The sequence below is a fragment of the Scophthalmus maximus genome, chromosome 12 (genome assembly GCF_022379125.1).
Source record: "Scophthalmus maximus strain ysfricsl-2021 chromosome 12, ASM2237912v1, whole genome shotgun sequence".
NCBI classification, from domain to species: Eukaryota; Metazoa; Chordata; class Actinopteri; order Pleuronectiformes; family Scophthalmidae; genus Scophthalmus; species Scophthalmus maximus.
This window is the reverse complement of record NC_061526.1, coordinates 4,461,758-4,480,405: the sequence shown is the minus strand read 5'-3', so window position 1 is coordinate 4,480,405 and position 18,648 is coordinate 4,461,758. Positions and strand designations below refer to the sequence as shown.

At 45.1% G+C, this 18,648-nt stretch overlaps 2 protein-coding genes across 3 annotated transcripts; both read right to left on the bottom strand.

Annotated features, from left to right (window-relative positions):
• Nucleotides 1–1,901: 1,901 nt before the first annotated feature.
• On the bottom strand, nt 1,902–11,393 carry slc16a13 (solute carrier family 16 member 13). Of its 2 annotated transcripts, XM_047335975.1 has the most exons (7): nt 11,308–11,393; nt 10,907–10,998; nt 5,898–6,131; nt 4,878–5,021; nt 4,418–4,674; nt 3,587–4,118; nt 1,902–2,888 (listed from the first exon to the last, which is right to left on the bottom strand). In XM_047335975.1, exons 3-7 carry the CDS (start codon nt 6,127–6,129, stop codon nt 2,662–2,664), a joined length of 1,392 nt encoding a protein of 463 aa, XP_047191931.1. In that variant the 5' UTR covers nt 6,130–6,131; nt 10,907–10,998; nt 11,308–11,393; the 3' UTR covers nt 1,902–2,661. The 2 variants fall into 2 exon arrangements, with proteins under 2 accessions (XP_047191931.1, XP_035505267.2); XM_035649374.2 differs by lacking the exons at nt 10,907–10,998; nt 11,308–11,393 and adding an exon at nt 7,112–9,936.
• A 1,647-nt stretch (nt 11,394–13,040) lies between these two features.
• Nucleotides 13,041–18,077, bottom strand: bcl6b (BCL6B transcription repressor). The gene is made up of 12 exons (XM_035619298.2): nt 17,850–18,077; nt 17,641–17,718; nt 17,309–17,517; nt 16,731–16,979; nt 16,442–16,561; nt 15,970–16,162; nt 15,663–15,874; nt 15,466–15,572; nt 15,202–15,345; nt 14,966–15,096; nt 14,186–14,323; nt 13,041–14,101 (listed from the first exon to the last, which is right to left on the bottom strand). Exons 3-12 carry the CDS (start codon nt 17,509–17,511, stop codon nt 13,961–13,963), a joined length of 1,638 nt encoding a protein of 545 aa, XP_035475191.1. The 5' UTR covers nt 17,512–17,517; nt 17,641–17,718; nt 17,850–18,077; the 3' UTR covers nt 13,041–13,960.
• Between the last annotated feature and the right edge of the window lie 571 nt (nt 18,078–18,648).

Here is an 18,648-nt window from a genome sequence, read left to right as displayed (position 1 = left end):
TCTTAATGGTATCACCTGATTCTCACCATGGTTCTCTAGTGTACATACAATGCGCGTTCATTATGTTTTGTAAGTAGCTCATGTTGTGCTTTGATTTCTATGTCGAAAACCAGTCAATGTCTTCCTTCCCTTCCCTTTCCTGGATATTATTTACCTGGGACATTGCCTTAATCAGTCCCACAAGGTGTCAATAGGCTAATTTACCATACAATTTTACTTTCTCCCTCTGGTGAAAAATGTGTATGCTAAATATATTAAATTCAAGCATAATTGAGTATACTTTGAGTCAGATTAATCATTAGTATACTTCAAGTATGTTAAAGATTATTTAACTTCAAGTTTGCTAATTTGAAACAACTAATTTTGCACTTAGTACATTTTAGTTGTATTTAGATTGTAGAAAAGCAAAATTTGAAGTGTAATTAGTGTACTTTTATGTGCTAAAGTGGAACAACTTTAGGTATACTTATTACTATTAAGTGCATAGCTTTGTATGTATTAATATGCATGCTGTGGCTTTGCATCGCATTAATTATTGGTCACTTGTTCGCTTACGTTCTCGAATCATAGCTGTTTCTGTGTTCATGTGAGGCACTTGAGATTTGTATCACGATGTAATAAAATGAAATGTAAAATTCACTGCTCACTGTGTTCAAGTGTTTCGAACGTCACATTTGGAACGAGGGAATAATTACACGTCTATGTATCAATTGATACTTGTTTGATGGCAATTGTACAAAATCTCCAGCAGCGGGAGCCATCATTTTGGGATGGAGCCTCTTAGGATCTTGCCCCAGGTGACCACGGTGAGGTTCGTGGCCGGATGAGGTACTGACTTTTTCGGAGTCAGATTTTACAAATATACGAACCCCATTGTTATACAGTACCGGCGTTTAACAGTAGAGGGCGCCACTGTTCTATGTATGGCGAGCTGGTGCAGAGTCACAATGTTCATAGTCGGAACAGAAGATGCCGTACTGCCAAGTCAGTCCTGTTAACCTGTTTTACGGAATGGATAAATAAAGCCAGCTCAACTAAAGTACAGGTTGTGGATTATTGCTATCAAGATACCACACCAATATAGTCGCTTCACTTCACCGTTCATTTGGCGGCTTGCACATTGACTACTGCTTGTTTCATATCCCATATCAGCATTCTTTACACGCGCATAATCAGGGTACATATTTGGACAAGGAGCGGCTAATTTGCCAATGCAATTCCACAATTAGTATTTAATTCATTACATACTCCTTCAATACAAATTAAAGGATGTACTGCAGTGTATGCACGGTCTTACCTTTACTTGAAAATGAAGTCCATTCTCCTATGCTTCTTGACAAACATCTCCGTGACTCCGTCGTAGAAGCTGCGCCACTCTGTTTGAAAAGAGCGAGTTTTCTCCCGTCCCGTCGTTTGAAGCAAACCGTTTTAGCTCCGGCATTGGTCTTCCGTCATTTAACACTTCGCTTTTTGATCGAAAGTCCAGTTTTGAGAAACTTCTGAGCTCGCTTATTGAATCTACCGTGGTTTAAACCACGCGAGCTCACGCTCACGCACACGCCCCCTTCAGTCAGCCAGAGGTACTGGCTGCCTCATTTCATGCTTTTTCAGCGCGGTTTTATTAGATCAGCATATTTAGTCCTTCTGCAAGACTAAATATGCTATACACACACATGAAACGCATTAACTATTTTAAGTAACGTGCGGACATATAATCAAAGTGTCTACAAACATGACATTGGTGACAAACGGTGAAAAAGCAAGAGGCATGCAAACTGCAGTTTGTATCTCCCCTCTGGACACAGGGAATATGCAAATTTAGCGATTTGGATAATAAAAATGATTGAAATTATTGGAATCGTACATAAATTACATTAATAGCACAGATCAGTAGACAAATATCAATATATCTATTTATTTTATTTTTTATTTTATCATCATTTGTTTTTTCTTTTCATGATGACAGGTGCCTCACCTGTCTCCCCTGGTATGATATGTTAAAAGACCAAGACACACAAAAAAAATTTTAATGAAGATTTAGCGCGAAGTAGCACATTTTAACACAGAACAGTTAAGACAAGAAATTGTATGTTTAAGACGAAATCAACAGCTGAAAAAAAAAAAATCCTTCTCAATTATTGCTGAAGCTCCATTGTTCAGTAGCTGCCAGTCGGATGAAGGGTCATACGTGGGTCAAGGACCCTGAAATCAGTAGGTCACAGCGACCTGCTCATGTAAAGTTGGTGTTCACTCAGCTGCAGACCTGGTTTATAGTTTACAACAGTACAAAGTGCATCAGAAAAGGCACAGAGAAATCACAGTCTTTTCTTCTATTTAAGAGAATGATTTTCTATGCCATTGTGAATAAAATACTTCAGTGTGTTTCCTGAACACTGAGGAAACTGAGTTTAAGATGTGTAACAAGAGTGAGGAACTATATTGGCCCCATATCTGCTGTCAAGTATCACAGTGAGCTCCGCTTTGGGTCACATATCTGAGGTAATAATATATAATGGAGGCCAGCCAGCGAAATGTGCTACAGCAAACAAACTGGAGGTGACTCTCAGGGAGGCCCCACCACCATGACTCTGGCTGGAGTATTAACAAGACCCTTGAAACCAAACCATTAACTATACACAGTCTTGAGGTCTATATACCAGATCACTGAACTCCTCTGTGACCGGCGTCGGAAGGCGATCTACTGATCTGCTCCAACTCAAAGTGTAAACTCTTATCGTTGTCATCGTGGGAACGTCTGCGAGGAGACGGTGGATCCGTGCAGGAGAAGTAGTGAGGGAGGGTGGTCATGGTCAAAGTGCCGAGAACGACGAAGCCGCCCGCTACCATGAAAGAGGCGATGTAGTTGCCCGTGACGTCCTTGAGCAGACCTTGGGTCACATTAACAAAAGTACATCATATATTTTGCATATCAAGTAAAATAAATAAAGAAATTGATAAGAGATCAAGAACATGATGCGATAAAAATAGATCAAAACGATTAAGAACTTAAATAAAGTGCATATGGTTGCTTTTTAGGACAATCAAGTTTAATCATTAATGAGACAATTTGATCCCGTTACAGGGAGAGTCAACATTTTTAGAAAAAATCCCCTGCGGACATCTAACAGGACATCTCCCTGCAGATATAAATATATTCTATGTATTGTATATTTTTATATTTTTTGTATGTATTGTATATTATTTAAGACATGGATTTTTAATCTGTGTAAAACTTCTCCAAAGCTCAGGAAAAGCCCATAGTATCGTCTTTCTCTGCATGACGTCACACGCTTACATACTTCCTCTTCTACAGTCATTACTTTCCACCTGCTGAGTGAATCCTGGGAGTGAGGGTCAGAAACGTAAAGTTTTTTTTTTTTTTTTAAACAGTAAAGGGGGAAAGAAAACTGCCTGACCCTGATCACTCCCAATTAATGTTTGACTACTTTTCCCTTTAGTGTGTTAACTTATGTTTACCGACTGATTGAGGTCACGTTAGATAACACATTGTCAGCTTGGACTTTCTCTATGGTAAACATAACTCCCTGCACCTCCTCTTACACGTTACCCCGCGATGCTCTCCTACCTGACAGAGGCGTCCCCAGCAGTCCTGCGCCGCTCTCGATGAGCTGCAGCAGCCCGAGGGCCCCCATCACTCGCTCCACGCCGACAATCATGGGCACCACCGCGAAAACCAACGAGGTCATAGCCCCGGAGCAGAACCCGTAGAGGAGACTGATCACCATCAGTGCGGCGTACGAACCGAACACGGAGCTCACAGGCAGCAGCATGATGAAGACTCCTGCCAGCCCCGTCCACAAGGTCAGTAAGTGGAGCAGCCGAAATTTTCCCAGGTCCGAGAACCAGCCAGATGCCACGCGGCCCAGAATATCTGTAGCTCCGGCGGCTGACATGACGAAGGCAGATTGGTAATCTGAGAAGCCAGCCTGGCGGCTGTGGGCCACCAGGTGGAAATATGGAACAAAGTAGCCGACGTTGAGCAGCGTGACGGCGGAGGTGTAGGTGAGATAAGGCCTCTCCATGAGCAGCGGCAGCTCCACGTAGGAGGCGACTCGTCGCAGGACCTCAGCACACGATGGCCTGCTCTCAGAATCCACCTGTGGTTAATGGGGAAAAAAGGAAATGAGGAACTTGATCAAACTATAAATCCTTCCTGATTGCAGAGTGACAAGTGGCTCAATTATTTTCCAAGCTCTAAAACAAGCCCAAAATAAAAAGGTAGCTGACACAAAGCTAAGATACCACTGGAAGTAAATGAGAAAGTAGGCCTTTAACTTTATACTACACACAGTAGAATCATCCCATAGAAATCATTTAATCTTGAACTGAATCCACCCCTCCCGCTGTGCATCTGTAAGATGGTAGAACAGTTGAAGACAGCAGAGTCTTGTCCCACCTTTTCTGGGGCTTTCGGGCGCCGCTGTGGACGGATTAGAGCCCCGCAGGGCACTATGTTGAGGCTGAGGCCCCCCAGGATCAGCAGGGCCCCTCGCCAGGCATACGTCTCCACCAGGAACTGGAAGAGCGGGTTGAAAATGAAGGAGACAATGCCGATGCTGGAGAACCCAAGTCCCAACGCTAGGGCGCGCCGCCGCGTGATGTTAGCCACGACAGTGGCCACCATCGGGGTGAAGACCAGCCCCCAGCCCAAACCTGGAGGAGAGGAGAGGTGCGGAGGGGAGGCACGGCGTCAGAGGTCAGTTTGTTGACCTGCAAATTAACTAGGTAAACGGTCAACAAGGTAGACAAAGCATAGCTCTGGAAACAATCTAAAAGTAAACAGGATGTATTTTCTTATCCCACGGGAAGAGGAACGTAACTATTTTGTGTCCTATTAAAAGAGTTACACACATCACCTGAAATGAGACCCATACTGAGGTACAGGTGAACCAGGCAGGTGGCCTGCGAGGCAAGTATGAAGCCGAGTCCAGCAAGGAAGCCCCCCGTCATCACCACCACCCGGGTATCGTATGCGTTACAGAGCGCTGCACCCAGAGGACCTGCACACCAAACACATGAAGGGCGTCCCCATTAGTGAGGACTTTTCTTTTTTTCTTTAAGCATAAAGCAGAAAACTTACAAACAATCTTGTTTTTATCTTATGCTTCGTTGTTCTTTTTGCTCAGCCCATGAAAGGACATGCATTCTCTAAAACTAATGAAAATGAATATTGCCAATATGAAGTTTCCAATTATGGATTTGATGTTGTCAGAATCAATCATATTTATTCTTATATTTCACAATATATAGATTAAGGTCATTATAATAGATAGATCTATATACTAAATTACTTTTTACAGCCGTTTTATGTTTCATTTTATACATATTCCATCCAAAAATCCAGCCTGACATGTTTAAAATAAAGTTATGTGATTTTGAAAAATGTTTCAGCTTGACGTCGAGTGACCCACTGGTGATTGTTAAAGGGTTAAGTTTTCCGTCCCATTTTCACAAAAGACACGAAAACATCTCAGAAAAATCCATTCTTAAAATTTTGGGTCGCCATCTTCAGTTGCATCTCTTTCTATGTTAAGTTTGGACTAAACAGGACATAATACAAAAACTGCAAAAATGATTAGCTACCAGATAACAAACTGTCAACAATTTTATTCATCAATTAATCTTATGAGTAACACAATTAACTCTTTCCAGCCGCCTGAATAAGAGGGTTTAATGCTTTTATTTGGTTTATATCATTGTAATTTTAATATATTTAGTTTGAGACATATCTCTGAGTAAATAATATGCATTTTTCACAATTTTCTCATCGTTTATTGCCTGTATGATTGGATTCACTGTAAAAAATGATCAACACATTTATCAATAACTTTTTTTAACAGTGATGTATGTATGTAATGCATGTATTGGGGACTCACTGAAAAACTGCTGTGCTGCCAGGCCTGTTGAAGAGATCCAAGAGATGGCCTGAGCGCTCTCCTCAAAGTACTGGACAAACTCCACGAAGAAGACGCCCAAGCTTCGCATCAGGCCGAACACGAGGCTCGTGCTGACGAACAGGGCACCGACCAGCGGCCAGCTCCAGCCTCCGTCCGGGCCCTCAGCGGCCTCATCACTGCGGCTCTTTGCTTCGGGCTTATGGTTGGTCATGTCTAAGACAAGAGTCCAGTAAATACAAATATTATAATAAAGAAGAATATACAAATAAAAACACAGGTCAACGTAAAAGCAGAGTGAAGGAGGGCAGAGTAGAAGAAACGGAGGCACAGAGGACAGAAAGACACAAGCTGCAAGAGGTGGAAGTGTGACAGCTCTCTCCCCTCCTTCAGCAGGAGTCCAGGACAAGTCCCAGATCCTCGCTGTGGCTGTCAACAGCCGTAATCATTAACTTCCCGCAAGGCCAATAAATTCCCTGGTTGAGCCATTTCAGTGTGACCAGGCTGCTCAACAAGTGGACCTTCATTTGAGAGCAAGATATACTGGAGGTGAGAGGTGAACTGAATATATTTGCATGGTCTCTAGGGATGCCAACACGTCACGCCCACCGCAGAGTCAACTGCCGCGCGACGGGAAAACCCACCGTGACGTCAGCCATTGGTTTGTGAAATGCCGTTGTGAAGCCTTAAAGTAGTCCAACATACTTTTGTAAAAATCGGCGAAAAACTTCCCGGACCCTGAGTCTTAGTCCGTTCTTCTATAGTGTATGATCACGTCATGGCCACCACAGAGTCAAAGTGACTACCATGTCAAAATCAAAATATGTCCATGTGTGAAAGGGAAGACTTCCATTTCTCTTCAGTTGTTGCACATCACAGTGAATTTACTTTGACCTAGCGAGAATCCTTGTTCCTGAGACACAACGTGGCGCCAGGCCTTTGCCCGTGGTGTGTGCGAAGCCGAGAACGCGATCAGAATGAGCTTGTATCAATCCTATCTCACATTTTTTCTTTGATTTGACACCTTCAAAGCATTTAAATGCTGCGTTTGATTTAAAATCGGGTGAGGGTTCGTTGTCGTTGCACACTAAAGTTAACATCAAATGCCAACTTTTTTGGAACCCATCAAAACCAAGACTATATTGGTCTGAAAAGCAAATATTCACTTCAATGAAACAAATAATCGCAACATCTACCTCTCTTCTTTCGCTTTTCCGCCACATTTGAACATCTGCCACTGTCCGAGGAAAGGGAAAACTCAGGAGCAGAAGGTGCGGATGGATGCACCTTTTACGCTGGTTGCCAGCCGCCATTAAAAACGCCAAAGAAGAGTGCACAACCAACCGCGTTGCCATCTCTTATCTGGTTCACGGCCTCATTTATAGCTCCTTTGATTCCACACACGTGCTACAGAGTGTGGCATTTATGACGTCAGCGTGACATCATCGACGCGCCTTTGGTTCAAATGACACTCTGTTGGCAGGTCCAAAGTTTCTCGTGAGCCGGGATCCGTCAGTGCAGAAACAAATAAAAAGAGCAGTTTCCCCATTTCAAGTCTGCGCACACAGTTAAGGTTGTAAACCAGCAACATTCTAACCCTTGCTTTCGTTGTGGGCTCTGCAGTCTGTCAGAGGCCTGTTTGGTCATTTCCTCCCCCCTGACAGATGTAGGGGTGAGTCAGAGCCTGCAGCTGAGACCAGTGTGGAAGAAGCTGTGAGAAAAAATGCAGCGACACTGCAAGAGTTCAGAATTCCGGCTCCAGTGCTTTGCAAGATAGCGGACGTGTTCAAAGTTGCGAGGGACCGGCCTACCTGTGAATCTGCGCTCGTCTTAAAAGTTGCCGCAACTGTGTTAAAAGTTGCGGCGGTACTGGAAGAGCTCGATGGCCGCGCGCCTCTGCTCAGCACAATATTGAATGTGTGCAACGCGGCAAGAGGCACCAGAGACTCGGCGGCCGTGTTAAAAGCTGCAGCGACACTGGAACAGCTCGGTGTTCGTGAGCCCGTGCTCAGCACTGTAGCCGCTGTGTTCCGTGCTGCGGCACAGGAGGAGATCAGTGCAACGTGTGACACTAATGGGGCAGATTTGTCCAGCAACTCGTCCCAATCGGACAATGCGTCCACTGTTCCGACAGAACCAATCTTGCACTGAAAAGGCAGAGGCCACTGCCGAGGCAGAGCCTGCAGCTGTGATGTGCCAGCATCAACGCTCAGCGACGACGGGATAGAGACTTTCATGTATTGGCTTAGGAGGTTGGAAAAAACATGTAGAAACTGGGGAAGACACACAAACACACACACACACACACACACTGACTTCTACTGACAGTTCCCATTTCAGATTTCATTGCTCTTATTATAAAACTGAGTGATGTAAAAAAAAAAGAAAAAGAATAAACCAACGTAAAATGTATATGGCATTTTGAAACGTATTGGCTTCCTGTCCCTCTTCCTCTCCTTCAGAGACATCAGAAACATGCACAAAACTAGAGTTTGTCAGTTGTTTTTTTTATTTTTCTTCTTTATTATTTATTTTTATTTTTCTTATTTCACCAACAAGTTTTCACTAAACGAGAGTTTTGAATTCAGTTTTTCAAACAGCTCTCGGATTTTCAAGTCTTTCCTGTTTTCTGTGTTGGCATGAGATAAAAAATGTCCCTGTGCAAAAGACAGACCAGACACACAATCCTTCAAAAGTTACCAAATAAATTCGAGATAACACTCTTAATACTAACTTCCGCTTCTTCACTCAACATTCGACTCACGGTGACGTCACACACACGCCACACCTTTGATTCCACACAGTCCGGTCTTTATGACGCCGGCGTGACATCACCGTGCCTTTGATTCAAATGACATTCTGTTGGTTTTATCCAATGTCTTATGATACTCTCTCTCTCTCTCTCTCTCTCTCGTGAGCCAGGATCCCTCAGTGCAGACACAAAGAAAAGAGCAGTTCCCCCGTTTCAAGTCCACGAACACATTTGAGGTTATAAACCGGCAACATGCCCATTCGAACCCTAGTGTCTTATGTGGCCACTGCAGTCGGTCAGGTTGTAAGGAGCATTCTTCAACATTTCCTCCCCCTTGACAAAAGCAGGGATGAGCCCGTCAGTCCAGAAGAAGCTGTGAGAAACGCTGCAGTGAAGCTGAAAGAGATCGGAGTTCCTGGTCAACACCTATGCATAATAGCACATGTGTTCAAGGTCGCAAGAGACACCTGCGATTCTGCAGCCGTGCTAAAAGCTGCTGCGGCTGCATTCAATACCGCAGCAGCACTCGAAGAGATCGGCATCCACGCATCTCTGCTCAACACTGTAGCAAACGTGTGCAACGACAAAGCCGACTTGTCCGAAGACCAGAACAACCCTCTCAGTCGGTTACTAGACTTGTATAACAACATCTGGGCAAGTGAAGCCGCGGCTCCGACTGAACCGACCGAAGAGGCGGAGGCCGCCGCTGAGAAAGAGCCCGCAGACGTGCTCATTGCCGCGGCAGCTTTGTTCAAAGCCGCAGCGGTGCTGGAAGATCTCTTGGTTTCTGCGCCGGTGCTCAGCACTATGGCGGATGTGTTCAACGTCGCAAAAGACAGCGGTCATCCTGCAGCCGTGTTGACGGTTGCAGCAGCTGTGTTCTCTGCTTTGGCGAGAGAAGAGGTCAGAGCGACGCGGGGCGCTGACAATTAGTTCAGCAACTCGAACGCATCAGACGGTTCCAACTGAACCGCCCGATTCGGCATCTAGCACCAAATGGCAGATGCCACTGCCGAGTCAAAGCCTGCGGCTGTGTTCATCACATAGCCCCCACACACACATGAGGACAGCTGGTGATGTGACTTTGCACATCTTCGTGTCTGCGTGGGTTTTCACCAAGTGCTCCTCCGACACAAAAAAGATGCATTAGGAGTTGTGGATTAATGAGGGAAAGACACACATGCACGCACGCACGCGCGCGCGCACGCGCACACACACACACACACACACACACACACACACACACACACACACACACACACACACACACACACACACACACACACACACACACACACACACACACACACACACACACACACACACACACACACACACACACTTCTTCCTCTTCCAGTTCTAGTTCTTAATTCTTTTTTTAACAATTCTTTTTCTTCTTCTTCTTCTTCTACTGACAGTTTCAATCTTCTATTTTAGGTTTCATTCTTCAAATTCTAAGATGTGTGATGTTTGAAACAAATAATAAAAAAATGTCTAACGCATTTTGAAATTTATTAGGTTCCTTTTCCTCTTCTTCTTCTTCTTCTTGTCCTTTGCGGACAACAGAAACATGCAAACGGCTAGAGAGTTGTTGGTTGCTCATGTTGATACTTCCAGTTATTTTATATATTTAGCTGAATATCGAAAACTCAGAAAATTTGCCTTAAAGTGCTGTAACTGCCGTTGACGACGCTGAGATCAAGTCCTCCATTCAAGCGACATTTGGGTATTTTGAAGGCAGATTACAATACTTTTAAATTCCTGTCAATCTGAGTACTTTTTGGTCAACGAAAAGATGAAAGACTCTGTATTTCCCCCAACGCCATTTTATTCATGGCAGTGTCCAGAACATGTTGACGGATTGGGCACCGGAAGGACTGAAGAACTACAACAATCCTGGCTGGGGCCTTTGTTATATTGAGAATTATTTTCTGTGATTCATTTGCGACACACTTATTTTTTTCAGAAATGTTTCTGCTTTAGCTAAATTCACAGGTGTGCGCAACATTTAAAAATAAACAACTTAATTTTGAGTCCATATTACCTGTCTTGATTATATGATTGCATGATTTGATTGCATATATGTATGTATATATATATATATATATAACAGAGGCATGCTATCAATTGTATTTTCATATATATATAGATACATACATACACATATATATACATACATATATATATATATATGTATGTATATGTATGTATATATTATATACACGGTGAAGACACGCACCTGCATAGGACTAGTCCGCTTCACCCAGGTAGACGGTCGTGAACGCGCACGTAGACTCCGTACGGCGCATGCGCACTGGCTGTCACCCGCGGCTGTATGAAGACAAAAAAACCAAAAAAATTTCACATATTTTCAATGACAGGTGTTCCAGGCTTGTGTAAATTTTTGTAATGTATTCAATTCGTTTTCAAAACTGGCCAACAACGTTGTTTTTTTGTTTTTGTTGCTGTAGCGGTATGAATGAGGGTACGGTGAAACGTTCGCCGCTTCACGACCCCGTGACTAAAAGCGAAACCTTGGAGACTGTTGCCCCTTTGTTCGTTACAAATGTCACTGTGACGGTGCGGCTGGTTCTGTGCTGTTATTGTCAGCGCATTTCGATGGTCTTCGAACTACTCACCCCCCCCCCCGTGCCCGGTGTGTCAGCTTCCTCCCTCCGGTGCAGCACGTGCCCCACGGTGTCCCGAGTTCACGACGACAACAAGTCTCGCGCAGAAGTTCAACGGTCCACACCGGCCCGCGTGCACACGCGTATCACGGGCACGCGCGCATTGGCGATGTCCCCAGTTAACAAGTAGTCTGGACTCGCGCGCGACAGTCTCCGCCAAAACGCCTCGATGGACACACCTTTCCCAGGCACTCGCACAACAAGTCACTGCCAATCGTATTCGTTTATTGATTATGTTGTGTGTACATGTTCTCCTCCTTTGTTGGAAAAGAAAACTCCTAAAAGTGCTTTTTTTTTAATATGAGCATAATATATCATATGCATTTAATTTCAGCTTAGTGAAAATGTTTTGTTTCATGTCACTTTGTGACATTATTTAAAAAAAAAATTCAGTTGAACTTAAATATATACATACACATACATACGGTTCAGTCTATGAAAAATAATGTCTATTCTATTCATTATTCCGAATGACTGTGGGCTCTATACTCACATTTGTATATTACATAGTTTTGCAATTTGTTGTTTCATTGGAATTTTAAAAGTGTTCGGTTACCTCTTCATGGAGAGCTAGAGCTGCAGTAATTAGTAATCGATTACTAAACTGATCGGCAACTATTTTGATGATCGATTAATCAGTATCAAGTCGTTTTTATGAAAAAAACAAAACAAATTCTCTGATTTTCAGCTTCTTAAATGTGAATATTGTTGCTTGTTTCTTTCTTCCTATATGACAGTGAACTAAATATCTTTGGTGTGTGGTGAGGCAGAAGGGCGAGGTCAATGAGATAAGACAGGGAGAGAGTGAGGTGACGCAAATCATACGCACCCGGCCAAAGCTAGAGGGAGGCAACCGCAAGGTTCAAGATGTCAGCTGAATAGAAACTGTGCACGGCCTCGTCTTTTTACGTGCCCAGAGGAGAAGGCATACTTCTCTGAAACGTGTTGACATTTCCTTTTAGATAACTACAAGTTTTGCCTTCTTGAAATACAGCTATAACTTTTCTGATCTGATTTGAGTGGAGACCCCTCAGGGTCAAAGTTTTGATTGGCCTCAAGAACCTTTAAAAAAGAAAAAGGTTGATGATGGGGCATGAGGGTCGGAAAGTCCCGTCAAACTTCCAGCATTTGTCCGCTGAGTGTGGACAATAAGCCCCACGAGCCACAACTCATCAGGGAGCAGGAAGGCCGGGATGACAGAGGGTGGGAGAGTTCAGCGGGAGTCTGCAGCCCCTCCGCCGTCAGCCCGTCACCTTCAGGAAGCACCGGCACCACAACACAAAACACCCGCGTTGTCGGCTGGTAGTGTGTGTGTGTGTGTGTGTGTGTGTCTGTGCGTGCGTGTGTTCATCGAGTATTAGGGACCCTGGAGGAAACAGGTGCCCACTGCTTCATTGTTTCCACACCAGCAGCAAGAAGAAGAAGAAAACCGACAAAACAAAATGGATAAAATGGCGGCACAGCAGACGTGATTCATGGACAGAGCGAGTGTGGTAATGACAGGAAGGAAGTTCAGGGAGGAGAAAGGCTGGAGGAGGGCAGTGGGCCACAGAGTGAGCACAAGGTATATTGATACTTAAGAGCTTGGAAATATTTCCAGTCCGTATTTTCATTCACTCGTTTTACAACCTCACATTGTGCCATAGTATGATGAATAAATGAGACACGAAAACACCAAAAGTCCAATTGATATTTTAAAAAAAGAATGATTTAATTTAACTTGTACAAAACCATCTTTGTCCTGCAAATGAACCCATACACATACAAATCTTACATCATTATTAATCAACCAATTTCTTACATTTATCGTATTTAAATGTATCATTTAATTTAATTGCTGCACTCTGTATTCACAACAAGGCAGCGAAGTCCTTTGCCTGCTTGGACCACAACAGCAGATATAACTGCTCACTTAAAAAACTGATTTGTTTCTTTTTAAAGAACACACAGGCCCCAGGCCTCAAGGTAAAGATACATCCGAGTTAAATACATGTTTAAGAAAGAAAACTTAACTTAACCTCCAGGCTTCAAACTCATGTTCAATTCTAATTTGCTCCAAAACCTCCACAACGCGCCACCTTCTCCTTCACACAACTTGCTTTATCTTTCTTTCAGACTATTTCACGTACTCAAGATTCTTCCGATTTCAGTGTACCTACAAACTAAACTATCAATCCTCTCCTTTCCATTTATCTCTCTCTCTCCATTCTCGAACCCTCAAAAACACTTTTATTAACATGATCTCCATTAAAAAAAACCTCCCAGGACTCCCAACTGACCTACAAGATTCATATTCCAAAACTCCAAACCTCATCCATGTAAATGATGATGTTAATCTTTTTTCTTTTTTTCTCTCTTCCAAATGTAATCCAGTTTAATTTTACACGTGAACTCCAAGCTGGTCGTCTAACCAGTGCATGATAATGTATAAATTACCACCTCATATTCAAAAAGAAGGGGAATGAGATTTTTTTTTTAAACGCTGAACCTCACTGAAACACCGGCAACTCACAAGTTAATTCATTCACTCAGATTTCACATTGTCTTACAGATTCAGATATTATTCAGATATTGACATCTGTTTAATGGGCCGCAGGTCATCCTCTTCAGCAGGCCTGCAGCAGAGGCTGATAGGGCTCGGCCAGGACCTTGTAGCGGATCTTGGTGTTGGTGACGGCCCCGTGTTTCTGGCGCAGGTGAAGACGCAGCTGGCTCTTGTGGCGAAAGTGTAGGTCGCACTTCTCGCACTGAGGAACAAAAGGGGAGAATCACGGGAGGTCAGAGGGCAGGGTCGTGACAGCACATGCGTCGTGTCAGGCGCCCGTACTCACATTGTAAGGCTTCTCGCCGGTGTGAATGCGCAGGTGGCTCTTCAGAGTCTGCAGGTGGCGGAAGCGGGTGCCACAGGTGTGACAGGGGTAAGGCTTCTCGCCCGTATGGATCAGGACGTGCGCCCTGAGGTGGGCCACCTACAGCACAAACACACAAACACCATGAGGGGTGTGACACATGGAGTCAAAGCACTAGACAAGTCAACATTTGTCCTGAAAAAAAATATTCGCAGCCGTTTAAGTCAACCGCTTAAGTCATCTCCTTAAGTCAACCGCTTAAGTCATTTCCTTAAGTCAACCCCTTAAGTCATCTCCTTAAGTCAACCCCTTAAGTCATCTCCTTAAGTCAACCACTTAAGTCATCTCCTTTAGTCAATCCCCTTAAGTAAAACTTGGGCGTCAGATATGATGATGGTAATAAGTTTCCTTCCCGGACACAAAAAAACTGGTTCTTCACAAATATTGAATGTTTCATCTTTCTCCGTGTAATGTTTGGAGAATCGTCAGACATCCGACTACATGATTTCTCAGGAGTTTAGTGTTGTTTTTGGTGTTTCACTGTGAAAGGTTGTAGTATACAAGAAATATGTCAGCTGCTCTTGTCTTTGTTTCTTTTTAAATAAAGTAATGACAGGTAATATTCTGGATATTTTCCAGCAGATAAATCAAATGTATTCTGAAAGAAGACAATCGATGCGACACCTCCTTCAGTGAGACGCGTTTACGCGCTTTCACACACATACACACACACACAAACACACACACAGACTTAGTCCTAACCTGAACAAATCGCGCGCCGCAGGTGTCGCAGCGGTACGGTTTCTCTCCCGAGTGAATGCGGGAGTGAGTCTTCAGGTTGGCTGGTCGGTTGAACTGGGCACCGCACACGTTACAGCGGTACGGCTTGTCACCTGCCAGGGCAAAAAGTCCCCTTTAGATATTGGTTCTTATTAATTTCTCCAACTAAGACAGAGACGGATAGAAAAACGGGCAGAGATTTGTTTTTATAACCTCACCTGAGCAGGTAGACTTGGTGCCCTGCAGGTTGCCAGAATAACAGTAGGGCACATAGTAGTTCTCATGCTTGACTGCGTGTTGGCTGTGTTTGGCAGCTTCTGGATCAGCGGGATCCAGTTTTGGGAGAATGGTGCAGGGCGAACCTGGAGATGCGGACGCATAAACATTTTTGAACACACCACGACATTGAGTGTGATCTTGTTTTTGGAAGGTCTGTGTTTGCGATACCTGAAACAATCTAAGGAAAAACATGTTTCGATTACCTGTTCCCTGCTTTTGAGCTGGGGGAGCTTTTGGGGGGTCCACAGAGGGGGGTGGCCCGAGGGGAGGGGCTCGGCCAGAACCCTCGTAGCAGGAGGCCTGCCCCTGTCTGATGGCGAGACGTTCAGAAATTTGGATTTGCAAACACACTGTTTCAATTTATTTCTCCGCCTCAAATTCTCATCGTTCCAGTTCATACCTATCAATCTGACCAGGCACTTCTCCAGACCACGCCTCTGCTGGTGCTGTGGGTGTCAAGCCGATCGCGTCCGTGATGGGTGACGCTTGACTCTGGGGTTCCTCCATCTCCTCCTCCTTCACCGCGGTCGCAGCGCAGAGAGGGTTGAGGACAATGTACTTGTACTTCTTCCAGTTGCAGGCCTTTGGGTCTGGTGTGGCTTTGGGATCGCTCTGGAGAAATGAACAAAACCCATCACATTACTTCACTGCAAAAACAAAACTTCCAAGGGCACAAATTCATCTGCCCGATTTTCTAAGAGACTTACCACGAGGTTTTTGTTGCAGGTGTTGGACTCGGCTGGAGAGTTCGGTTGGCAGCTGGAGCGGGCGGGGCTGTCTGGAGACCGGGTCGGGGTGCCCACCTGGGGCGACTCTGGCCCTCCCCGCAGCCCCTTTGACCCGGGCTGACAGGACGGGAAAGCCCCTTGCTTGAGAGAGCCCCCACCCTCCGCTGGGAACCTGCAGGAGAAACAAAGGAAGTGCTGTAATGAGCTAAAGCTGTCAACAGACAAAGGCACACAAGCACAAACCACCGGCAGACGCGCTCACGGCAATCTTTAAACATATCCCCACACATTAATAAACTCTATTTGCCATCTTATCAATTGATCAGCAGATGAATTAAAAACAGACCAAAGAAAACAAAGTAATAAGGAAGGAGAAAAAGCAAGAGATACACCAATGATGTAATTCTGCACTTCCTCCATAACAATTAATCATTTTTTTTGTTTCTCTCACCTTGTCGCCCCTGCCATTGGTCCTGGAGGAGGCAGATCCGCTCCTTTAGGGGCTACAGGGGCCACAGACACACCGGAGTCCAGCTCCAATCGCAGGTGTTTTGCACTCGTATTCCCCCTGCTGAAACACAGAGAACCCTTCGATCACCCAATTAAAAAAACAAACATGCAAGATGAAACATTAAAATCAATCCTATTAAATTACACTGAAAAAAAAATAACAGTTCATATCCCAGCGTGAAAAACATTCCTGGCTTGACCACACGCACGTTCTCTCCAGGGCCCCTCACCAGTGCAGATGCATGAAATCCCGGCAGGTATCGGCCACGTGGTCCATCTGCAGGTAGGCTGCGACGGCGAGCACCCCGGGGACGATGCCCGGCGTCAGGGGGAGGCGGGCGGTGTACATGAAGTCCAGCAGCAGGGAGACGCTGGATGGGTCCAAGGTGTTGGGAAGGGACACAGTCATCAGCTGCCCCCCGCTGCCGCCACGCCCCTGGAGCAACACGTGGCGGTGGTACAGTGAGTAGAAGAAGCCACTGAGAGAGAAAGAGAAGAGAGAGAGGGAGGACAGATATACTTTAGGGTAAGATATTCCGTTTATGGGCATATTCATCTGGGTGTGGTTTTGATAAAGACAATTGATGTCTCAAGTAGAAAAATAAAGTGAAGCAGAAGCAGCAGGAACTGGCCACAACCATGAGTCAACCAGAGGAAACCATGACAGATGGTGGTGTCATTAAAGGAAAATACTACTGTTCATTTCAATAAAGCACATCAGCCAGCATCATCAGATCAACACTGCACCAGTCTCAAGCTCAAGCACGAATGCAGTGGGACCACTTTGTGTGATGCCCTTGGCACCGACCTGCAGGCCACGAGCACGGCGCAGTGCGCCCGTAGGTGCGCGTTCCCGACAACCAGGGTGGCGTCGGTCAGGATGTTGCGGTGCCGGAGTTCGTTCAGGTTCAGCAGCACGTCGTTGGAGTGGCGAGTGAACTCCTTCACGTATCCCTCGGCCCTCAGCTCCCGCTCTCTGTCGCCCCTGTATCCTCCCAATACTTCCATCATGCTTTTCTGTGTAAAAAAAAATAAGAAAAAGGAGGAAGGAATCATTAAGTGCAACTTGGGATTCAACAACGGTCTGCATTATCTGAATTAGTCACAATGTTGAATCCTTCCATATAAAAACCAACCTACCTGTGTGTAAATGATAGAATAAATAGGCTGGAGTGTCCCAGACACATCTGTTAGGTGAGACCAGCTCCCTACTCGTACCTGTATGAGGAGAGACACGAGGAAAATCCACTTATTATTCATTACCATTTACACTATTGCAGATATCAAACCAGTTGCCAAATGCAGCAAGGTGGTCATTGCCCCCAGAGAAAACAGTTTTCCCAACTCACCCCGACCAGCAGGGACGAGAACTGACGTGCACCACGCGGACGTCAAACCCCCCTTTGGCTCAGCGTTCAGTCCGCAATCAAAGACGTGGAGCAGGGGCTCACCCGCAGCCTCCACTGGCTCCAAGCGATGCAGTGAGTGGAGGCTGAAGGGAGGGAGCCCTTTTATAATGTCGTGCAGGAAGCCCCCCGTACGACCAGAGCTGCTCGTTTCCTCCTTCCTCAATGGCCCACGCGTACACATTGAAGCAGCGCAGGAAAAAAAAAAGAAGAAAAAAAAAAGCCCCGGCCCAGGCTCTGGGCTCCAAGTATTTTTAGTGGCCTATTAGTTTTTCTAAACCCCCATAGCTTTGAGCGGAGTAATGGCAGGAAAGCAAAGTGTGTTTGTGTGCCACGTTTGAAAAAATACATGAGGACCCTTGGGGAGACGCGGTACGTGCCTTGGCTGTCCAGGGCCAGAGAACATCAGGCTTCCCCCACCGACGCTTTCCTCCCACCTCGCCCCTCTCAAGGTTCAGAGGAAGCTTATCTAGATTGCTGAGATTCCGTCTTATCAAGGGGTTTTCTTTAATCATTATTATTGTAGTTTCACTGATATGTCGGTGCACGCTATCTTAAGGCATTCCATCCTCATTTGTAGGGATTTTACTTCTTTGTGACAGGCGGGGGTCTTCAGAGACAAACCGTGCCGCTGCTGAGTCGACTAGTCCAGGTAAATGGGGGATTGATAAGGGCCCCACAACGGGGTCCGGAAGCTGCTGGCCTGCTGCCTGAGTGCAGAGGCGTTGTGTTATGAGGACAG

Coding starts and splice junctions, on each gene's coding strand:
- slc16a13 (XM_047335975.1), bottom strand. CDS start 6,129: ATGACCAACCATAAGCCCGAAGCAAAGAGCCGCAGTGATGAGGCCGCT. Junction 4,675..4,877: donor CAGTATGGGTCTCATTTCAG/GTGATGTGTGTA, acceptor CCTCTCCTCCAG/GTTTGGGCTGGGGGCTGGTC. Junction 2,889..3,586: donor GCTGGGGACGCCTCTGTCAG/GTAGGAGAGCAT, acceptor ATGTGACCCAAG/GTCTGCTCAAGGACGTCACG.
- bcl6b (XM_035619298.2), bottom strand. CDS start 17,511: ATGATGGAAGTATTGGGAGGATACAGGGGCGACAGAGAGCGGGAGCTG. Junction 14,324..14,965: donor GCGGCGCGCGATTTGTTCAG/GTTAGGACTAAG, acceptor TTTGTGCTGTAG/GTGGCCCACCTCAGGGCGCA. Junction 14,102..14,185: donor CCGGCGAGAAGCCTTACAAT/GTGAGTACGGGC, acceptor TTTGTTCCTCAG/TGCGAGAAGTGCGACCTACA.